Genomic DNA, 9,476 nt, shown 5'->3' on the forward strand with positions numbered 1-9,476 from the left:
CTGGGAATGGGAGAGCCCTCCTGGGAACGGGAGAGCCCTCCTGGGAATGAGGGAGCCCAACTGGGAACGGGGGAGCCCAACTGGGAACGGGGGAGCCCTCCTGGGAACGGGGGAGCCCAACTGGGAATGGGGGAGCCCAACTGGGAACGGGGGAGCTCAACTGGGAACGGGGGAGCCCTCCTGGGAACGAGGGAGCCCAACTGGGAACGGGGGAGCCCTCCTGGGAACGAGGGAGCCCAACTGGGAACGGGGGAGCCCTCCTGGGAACGAGGGAGCCCTCCTGGGGTCAGGATGGGTGGGATGGGGTGGTCCCTGCTCAGTCGCAGCAGGGAGAGGCGATTCCTTTGCTTGGTGTCAGTGCTGTAAAATCTGAGGGAAGGGTTTTAAAAGCTCTCTGGCAGTGTTGGCAGGAAGGAGCATTATCCCTCTTCTCCAAGGAGGGGCTTCACCCGGCTTTCCCAGCAGGAATGTCCCCTGCGCTCCGCTGGAGCAGTTTCCCCTCCGCAGGTCCCACCCGCGCATCCTTGGGCCAGTCCCAAGTGGGAGGCCTGGCCCTGCCTGGCCCTGACCCCAGCGGGAGCTGCTTCCGTGCTCCGAAGTCAGAGGCCATTTGGGATCTGTTTTCCTTAGGGACAGCATCCCTGTGCCAGGCTCCAGTGCCAGGGAGCGCTGACTCGGGAGCGCGCTCGGAGCCACACCAAGCCCTATCCCCGAGCCTCTCCCCGCCGGGACGGGATCCACGGGGTGGGAACGCCTTCCCTTTTCCCAGCCGTGCCAGCCCCTGACCCGCTGTGTGCCCACAGGGGTGCTGTTTGCCCAGAAGCCCGTGGTGCAGCTCCTGGCCGGCTCGGGCCCGCAGAGCTCGTGCAGCAGCAGCAGCAGCAGCAGCAGCAGCAGCAGCAGCAGCTCCCACTGCTCCCCCAGCCCTACCTCATCGCGGGGCACGCCCGGCGCAGAGCCCTCCACCAGCTGGTCCCTCTGACGGGCACTGTCCCAGCCCGGCCGGCTCCGAAGCAGCCGGGCAGGAGTGCACAGATACCTCATCTCAAGGAACCTGCTCTCATGGCTGGCCAGCAACAGGAGGATGATGATGGTGGTGGTGGTGGTGGTAGTGGTGGTAGTGGTGAAACCTTTCCATGCCAGCGAGTTTTCCTTCATCGTCTCTTTGTCCGGCATTTTTTACTTCGTTCCCCCCCTTTCCTTCCTCCCTTTTGCTCTTTGTTCCTCCTCCTCCTCCTCGCAGGGTTTGTGGTGTTCCCGTGGAGGGGGGGCACACCTGGCGTTTCTCAATCAGGGATGGGCTCCAGGGCCGCGGGTCCGGGCGTGGCCGGGACGTCACCAGGGCAGGGAAAGGGCCGGAGCTGGGGCAGGGACTCCTGGAATCCTGGAACCAGGGGCCACGAGGGCTCTTCCCACCCACAACTCCGTGTTTTGACAATCCTGAGAGCCGGGGGCGTGCCTGGCCCTATCCTCCCGTGGCAAACTGCTCGTGTCCCTTCCTGCTGTGTCCTCATGGGAGGCTCCCGAGCGTCCTTGCTGCTCCTGTCCTCGGTTTTGGCACCATCAGCTGCTCGGTCCTGCCTGGTGCCACCTCACCCATCCCGTTCAGCCGAGTCCTGGATGCCCCTGAGTGTCCTGTACCCCCTGAGGAGCTCACCCCAGTGACACTGACAGCCTGGGCTTGCTGGGGCTCCGTGTCCTGCCCCTCCGCCCTCGTGGCAGCGTCACCGGGGTTGGCCCAGGCTCCCTGGGGCAGCTCTGGAAGCTCTGCAGGGCTGAGCTGAGCACAGGGGGTGCTGATGGAGCCCAGCTGGGCACCTGTGCAGGTGCTGCGGTTAATGTGACCCACGGGGGATTTGGGGCTCTGAACAAACCCCCTCAAACTGTGCCCGAGCAGGGGAGACCCCTTTGTCTGCGGGGAGAAGCAGAGCACGGGGAATCCAGCCCCTCCTCGGCCTTTCCCTGGGCTCCCCGGCTGGAAGCAGAGCTGGAGTTCCCTGGCTCCATGGAGCAGCAGCTCAGGTGGCCTCGCGCTGTCCCCGTGTCCCTGTGGCCTTTCCCCAACCCGGAGCCACTCCCAGCCCCGTCCCCCTGCCCTGGTGACATCCCTCCCATCCCTCCCGCCCTGGTGACGTCCTTCCCGTGCTCCAGGCCCAGGTCAGGTTTTTTTGAGCAGATGAAATACCTCAGATATGTACTTGTTGTTGGGTTGGTTTTGTTTGTGTTGGGGTGGCTTTTTTAACCTCTTCAGGAAGTATTGGCATATCCTATCGCTTGGGGGTTTAATAGGCGGGTTTGCTGACTTTGTGTTTGCTTCTATCCGTTTCCACTTTTAAATCTATCACCAAAGACAGGAGGTTCAAACAAGGCTGAGCGAAGGAGCAGTGGCTTCCCCACCCTCCAGGCCAGCAGGAGCCGAGCTCCAGCATCATCCCAGGACATGTGCATGGCAGGACAGCGGGGAAAAGGGCAGCAGCGGTCTCGGCCCTTGGATCTGTGCGCTGGCCTCGCTTCTCCCGGCTCTGGGCTCTGCCCCCGTGCTGGTTCCTACGCCATGGCCAGGGGCTGTCCTGCCCCCGCAGCCCTGAGGACTCTCTGGGATCAGAAGGTGGGAATGCACATGTCCTGAGAGGGATGCTGCTCCCAGCTGCCCCATCCAGCTGCCTCCAGAGGGAGCGGTGTCCTCCCCGGGGGCGGGGGAGGCCGGGCTGAGCCCGCAGGCTCCACGCCATTTCATCCTCGCAGACTCCCGGAGGGTTTTCCAGCCTCTGGGACTCGATCAGATGATTTTTTTTTTCCCCCTTTTTTTGTTTCCCTTTGGTTGTTTTTTTATTTTATTCGGGGGCGGGGTTGGGGCTGTTTTCCTCTGAGTGGGACTGGGGCACTTTCTGCTTTTCCCTCTGCTCTGCTCCCCAGCCCTGGGGAGCAGAGGCTGCTCCGGGGTGGGGTTGCTTTGTCTCACTTGCTAACGTTGTGTTTTCTTGCACAGAAAGGCACTCGAATCACTGAACTGCTTGGACACTACTAGAGTATTAATGTTTATAAGCTTTACTCAACCTAGACTGGAACTAGCCAGGGACTAACAGATTGTTTTGTATCCAATTCAGGGAAAGAATCAGGTCGGGAAGCGTAACAGATACCTCAGTTAAATAAGCTGCAACAATAAACTGGTCCTTTCCCAGCCCAGGGTGACAAGGACCATCCAGACTGTGAAGAGTTAACCCTTTCCCTCAGCCTGGCTTTGGCCCCGGCAGCCTGAGCTGCGGGTCTCCTGCTGAGCTGCCAGGCTTTGGGTTCGGGGTGCTGGAAACCAGCAGCAGAGCGGGGGAGGCTGAGCGGGGGCCGCCCCAGCCCAGTGTAGTACTCAGGGTTTGATGCTGCGAGTAGGACGTTCCCGAGGGCAGTGCTCCGCTTCGCGGTGTTGCTCCATCCTCCCCCCCAGCTCCGCGCACCAGCCACGGGCTCGGCAGCGAGCAGCCAAAAACCCCCCAGCTTGCTCCCAGCGCAGCCTCCGGCGCTTCCAGGGGGACAGCGGCATCCCGAGCGTGCTGCGGGGCTGCGGGGCAGGCTCGGGGTGAGCGGGGAGCTGCGTGTGCCCGCTCGGCTCCCGCGGTCAGCGTGGCCGTGTCACACCGAGTCCTTTCGGCCGCTGCGCGGGCGCGTTCCCGGGGGACTGCGATCAGATGTTCTCCTCTCCAAACAGCTGCAGCAGCCTTGCTACTAGTTTTTCTTACCTATTTAAAAAAAAAAAAAAGAAAAAATAAAATAAGTAAATAAAAACAAATGTGATAGCCTAGGCGGTGGATAAATACCTCAACGTCTCCTTTCAACAAGTGTCTGTATATGTTGTTGTTGGGTTTTTTCTATCTTACAGGTTATCTGAATGTTTATATTCCAATAAACTTCTACCTCTTCACACCGTGACCCCCACGCCTGCTTTGTGCCCCCGGCTGGCTCCCTGAGTTTAAGGAATTCCCAGATATTCCCGGAGGCTGGGGCCTGTCCTTGCAGGGGCCCTGTGCTCCCAGTTTGGAGCTGGGCTGGGTCCCCGTGGGCTGGAACGATGGCGCTTCCAGCCTGGATCCTGACGGGAACCACACGGGCTCTCCTTTCCCAGGTGTCGCTGGAGCTGTCCCCGCCCCTGTCCCTTACCCATCTCCCAAATCCCTCCTCTGTCACCACCTGCTCCCCACAAAAGGCACATTTAATGCCTCCCCGCAGCCTCGCTGTTTGCACAGCGCCCGACGCTGTTTTTCCAGTCATTGAACCAGTTCGGCGGCGGGAGGGGATCTGCTCCCCGTCCCTGCCGTACCAGCCTTGCCGATGCCCCGTGCCCGCATTTGCCTTGGCCGGGGGCCCGCCAGTGTGGGCCGGGGAGCGGATGGAGCCCACGACCTTCCTCATCCTGCCCCCGGAGTCACCCCGTGGAAGCAGAACCTCTCCCCTCCTGCCCGCCCTTCCCTCGTCCCGCGGCTGCCGGTGAGCTCCGCACACGGGGACAGCAGCCGGGCTCAGCCGGGCTCCGGTCCCAGCCTATCCCAGCCTCTCCCCCACCTCTCCTCCCGTCCTGCCCACCCCTCCTGGCCTCGGCTTCTCCCAGCCCCGGCTTTTCCCCTCGGGAGCGCGGCTGAGGCGGCTCAAGGACTCCCCCGATGCCCGGAGCAGGTAAGGTGGGGTCCGGTGCCACCTCCCGCCGGGTTCGCTGCGGGCTTTGTCCAGCGGCAGCTGGACAGGGCTGTGCGCCGGCCCCGGCGGTGCTCACACACCTGGGCTCAGGCGAGGAGCGGCTCCGTGCTGCTCTCCCCAAGCCCTGCAGCCCCTGCCTGGCGGAGCTGCTCCCTGCACGCCCCGCACCCCAAAGCGGGCATCCCAAGGGTCCGGTGCGCATTCCCACCCTCCAGCCCTGCAGATCCCCGTGGGTCCGTGCGCCCGGGCTGGACACGCTCCTCCGGCCCTCCCAGCTCGCTCTCCCAGGGCTGCACGGCCGCGGGCACCGGCAGGCGCTGTTTGGGCTGGAATATAATCCCCCAGGGCAAATTCCCACCGCGGCCCCTTCCCTCCATCCCGCCCTAAACGCCGCCATTCAGCTCATCCCAGCCACGACCTGGCTCCCGAACAAACAACAAAGGGCTGGGGAGAGCCCAGCGCGGATTAAGGCACCTGGGCACGGAGGCCCGGCCCCGCGGGCTGAGACAATGCCTGCTTTTCTCCTTCCGACATCCCCATCCCACCGTGGGACCCGGCTCAGGCTCTGGCACAGCTTTGTCCCGGCCCTATTCTCCTTAATCCCTCGCTCCAGCTGCCAACTCTGGGCACAGGGAGGTTTTTGCCAGCACAGCCACACAGGTGCCAGCTCTGAAACCCAGGAACTAAATTCCAAAGGAGCTTCAGCCCCGATGCCCAGGAATTTGCTTCCCTGCTCCCTAAATGCCAGCGTGCAGGGATGCCGTCTTTCCAGGGGGCCCCAAAACCTGCGGGCATCCCTGCTGGGAGGGACAAAGCCCAGGTCATCACCCACAGGGGCACAGCTCAGGGAGGAGGTTCTCCTCTTTTGGGACCGCGCGTGGGTTATCTCACCCCTCAGGGGCCGCTGCCGCTTTGAATCCAGCCCGGACACCCCAAATCCCCCCTTGCAGGTGCCCCCACTCCCCTCCACACCCTCTGAGCCCCCAACAGCGCCCGGCTGGTCGTGCCCGAGCTGCGTCAGCCTGGCGGCGGCGCTGATAACTCCCCGCTTTCCGCGGTCCTTATCACTCCCGGGGTGAGGCCGGGTTTGTTTTAGCCCCGGCCCCGTGCCAGGCTGCCCGAGCGCGGCGCCGGCCCCGCCGGCTCCTGTCCCCACTTCTGGCTTTGGGATGTTCCAGCTCAGTCCCAGCTCACAGAGAGCGGGGAGAGGGTCCCGGGGGAGAGGGGCACCCGCGTGTTGCCCGTCCCAGTCGCTGCCGCCCCCCGGGAGAGCCGCGCTGGCGCAGCCCTGGCGAGACCCGGCCGCTGACGGTGCCCATCTCTCCCTCTCTCCCCAGCGCACCTGCAGCTGTCCCTCGGCGCGGGGCTGTCCCTCCTCTGCCTCGGCGTCCTCCTGGGCTGTGCCATGTGCTGGTGGCACCGCCGGCGCCCGGGCCGCCTCCTCGGCCGGGAGCGAGTGGAGCTGGGACCGGCTCTGCCTGCGGCGACGGTGCCGGTGCTCATCCAGCAGCTCCGCGAGGAGGTGACGGGAGAGGCGCCGGGTGCCCGGGACAAAGAGACTTCCCCGGCACCGCCGGCATCCCGCGGGGGCCCGCCCCACGGCAGAGCATCCCTGCCCACCCTCCCCTTCCTCCCGCAGCTGGCGGGGCTGTGCCAGCGCCGCTGCACCATCGCCAGCACCAAACTCCTCTGCGGCGAGCAGAGCCCGCTGGTCCCCCCCGTGCCGGGGTCCCCACCGCGCTGCCGGCAGCGTCCCCGGCTCCAGTGCGACCTGTGCTACTCCCTGCCCGAGGCCACCCTCACCGTCACCATCCTCGGCGTGTCGCACCTGCCCCAGGGCCACCAGGGCTCCCGCGTCAAGGTGTCGCTGGTGCCGCGGCCGCCGCTGTCCCGGCGCGTGTCCGTGCGCCGCCGGAGCCTCCGCCCCGCCCGCCGGGAGCCGCGCCGGTGCCGGTTCGGCCCGTACGGCCCGGAGGAGCTGGGCAGCTGCACCCTGCGCTTTGCTGTCTACGCCAGGTCACGGAGCCTCCAGGATTCCTTCGTGGGCGAGGTCCTGTTCCCCTGCGCCGAGGCCTCCTGGGACCCCCGGGCCCCCTCCAGCTACTCCTGGGAGCTGGCGAGCACCAAAACCAAGCTCAGCAAGGTCAGCACGGCAGCGGTTTTAGTGTTTGGGCTGAGTTCTGCTTGATCTGAGAGCCCTGGAGCTCCACGGGCAGAGGCAGAGCCTTCAAGCACCACCAGGATACCCCCGGTGTGTGTGTGCATGTGGCAGCCAGTGCCTCATTTGGGGCTACGCAGCTCATCCTCGGGGAGTGCTGGGGTGGAAGGGGCGAAAGCAGAGCTCTGGCACCATCACCGCACTGATGGTGGGCATCAAACCCTCCTTCCTCGCTCATTTTTGCCCATCCCCGACCCTGCTGCGGGACGAGCACCGCCGGGCTGGAAGGACTGGGTGAGGTCGGAGGTGGAAGGACTGGGTGAGGTCGGAGGAGGTTTCACGGTATCTCCTGCTCGCCCCTCCCGTTCCAGTGCCACAGTGCCCACGGGCTGAGCTGCAGCGTCCCCTCCTCGCCTCCCAGACCCCTGGGCCAGCTCCTCCTCCTGCTCCAGCACCAGGCTCTGGCCGGGCGCATCAAGGTGCTGCTCCGCAAGGCAGAGGCCCTGGGCCGGCTCTCCCGCATGCCGGGCGCTCCAGGTAGGGCACAGGGAACAGGACATGCCCAGGTGAGCACAGGGAACACCTTCCCCTCCTTTTGCTTGGCGGATTGTCTTATTCCTCTCAAACTTCTCTCTCCAAGCATGGGAGAGGGCTGGAATGAGATGATCTTTGAGGTCCCTTCCAAACCAAACTGCTCTGTGATCCTTTGACGGTATGAAAACGAGCACAGGGAGTGTAATTCGGATCTAGCTATCTCCACCATGGCCCCAAAGTGCTTGAAATACATTTATTTATGGTCAAAAATCAGCATGCAGCCTCCTGTCCTGCTGGCTGCTGTCACCTCTGGCTCTCCCTGCTCTCTGGGATGTGGGCAGGGATGTGAGCTGAGGGCTTTGGAGGTCCCTGCTCTCAAGAAGGGAGGGGTGGGTGAAAGCCCAGGAGCTCCGTGCTCTCCCCACAGCTCCACAGAGCCCCGTGGGGGTCCTGCAGCCCCCCAGGCACCACTCCTGCCTCCCAGCCTCCCTCCCTGGGGATGGCCAGAGCAGCTCCCTCTCTCCAGGGCTCTGTCTCCATTTCCAGGCCACTACGTCATCATCCACCTCTACCACGACGGCCACATCATCGACACCAAGGAGAGCAAGTCCAGCAGCGGCTACAACCCCGTGTGGAACTCGCCCTTCCTCTTCAGCGTCCCTGTGGGGGACATCCAGCAGCACGAGCTGGCCTTGGAGTTCATTGTCATGCAGGTGAGGTGACCGTGGCTGAGGAGGTGACCGTGGCTGAGGAGGTGGCCTGGCTCACCTGTGCTCCTGCCCCTGGCGGGCTCAGCCCCCGCAGGAGCTGATTCCTGCCATCCCTGCGAGGTTTCTGGGGTGGGATGGCTGCTCTCGGGATAAGGGAAGGCCACCAGCCGTGTCCCCGTGCCCTGTCCTGCCCCAGGCTCGGCTCCACAGCCGCGGCTCCATGCTGGGCCGTGTCCAGGTGGGGCCAGGTGCCCCTGGCACCGGGATGCTGCACTGGAGGGACATGTGCACCCAGGCGCCGCTGGAGTCGGAGCGCTGGCACCGCATCCTGCCCGACGCGCCCGGACCCTGATCCGGCCACAGCCCGCGGGCAGGGCTTGCCCAGAACTCGGGCCAGTGAGCCAAGGGGGTGTCCGAGCTGTGGAGAGGGGAGGTGTCACCCACACACAGTCGGGGGAGAAGTCTGGGCTCCATCTCCAGGGCTGGAGATCAGTGGTGGCCGGCACAAGCCCATCCTGAACGGCTCCGGAGGGGACCGAGCCCGTCTGAGGTGGCCTCAGCCTCGGGGGAGAGAAGAGGAGCTGTGTCTGCTCCATCCACTGCCCCCGGCTCAGAGGCTGCACCCGGAATCTTGGCTGTGGAGGAGCCGGGAGGGAAAATCACCCAGCTGGGATCCCTGTGGCCACCATGGTGGTGGCATCTCCTGCCCCTCCCACCCCACCATCGCCACCCCCCGGGCTGGGACACACCTGAGGACACCAAGGACATGCCAATATCACCTGGTGATAAAGGTGTCCATCGGCTTTTTTAATTGATTGCTGGGCCTGATGAGTAGTTGATAAATAAATAAAGGGGTTGGGAATGATCACGTGTGTGGAGCTCTCTCTCCTGTCCATGGGCCACCATGACGAAGGCCATGGGAGGGTCACCACGGGGAGGAAGGCCGTGGTGAGGGTTGTCACTGTGGGGGTCATCACGGTGAAGGGTCATCGTGGTGAGGATGACCACGGCAAGGCAGACCACGGTGAGGCAGATGAAGAAGGGAAGAAGACCATGCTGAGGGAGAAGCTTGCCATGGTGAAGGCAGACTCTGGTGAGGAAGGTCATGGAGAGGAAGGCAGTGGTGAGGCAGACTTGCGAGGAGGAAGACCGTGGCGAGGAAGGTGAGGATGGCCGTGGAGAGGAAGGCGAGGATGGCCGTGGAGAGGAAGGCTGTGGCGAGGATGGCCCTGACGAGCACGGTGAGCCGGAGCAGGAGAGGAGGCCGTGCTGAGGGTGAGGATGGTGGCGGTGAGGAGGGACGGGGTGACGCGGGCCGTGCATTACGGCCGCTCCCGCTCCTCCCAGTCCCGGTTTAACCTCAGTGCCGTCCCTCCGGGGCGGGTTTA

The 9,476-nt window shown here is 64.3% G+C and overlaps 2 protein-coding genes across 2 annotated transcripts in view; both read left to right on the forward strand.

The window, feature by feature from the left end:
- Positions 1-3,924, forward strand: part of ARID3B (AT-rich interaction domain 3B) — a 27,035-nt gene extending 23,111 nt beyond the window's left edge. The window contains exon 9 of the mRNA XM_042021746.1: positions 804-3,924. Coding sequence (XP_041877680.1) covers positions 804-982 — 179 coding nt within the window. The 3' untranslated portion in view covers positions 983-3,924. The remainder of the gene's footprint in view (positions 1-803) is intronic.
- An 81-nt stretch (positions 3,925-4,005) lies between these two features.
- Positions 4,006-8,956, forward strand: LOC121661493 (synaptotagmin-5-like). The gene is made up of 5 exons (XM_042021747.1): positions 4,006-4,665; positions 6,024-6,829; positions 7,216-7,381; positions 7,925-8,091; positions 8,285-8,956. Exons 1-5 carry the CDS (start codon positions 4,653-4,655, stop codon positions 8,438-8,440), a joined length of 1,308 nt encoding a protein of 435 aa, XP_041877681.1. The 5' UTR covers positions 4,006-4,652; the 3' UTR covers positions 8,441-8,956.
- The last annotated feature ends 520 nt before the right edge of the window (positions 8,957-9,476 follow it).

Source organism: Corvus kubaryi, unplaced genomic scaffold, assembly GCF_017639235.1.
Source record: "Corvus kubaryi isolate FWS band 111438036 unplaced genomic scaffold, C.kubaryi_AGA036_p1.0 37172, whole genome shotgun sequence".
Classification (NCBI taxonomy): Eukaryota; Metazoa; Chordata; class Aves; order Passeriformes; family Corvidae; genus Corvus; species Corvus kubaryi.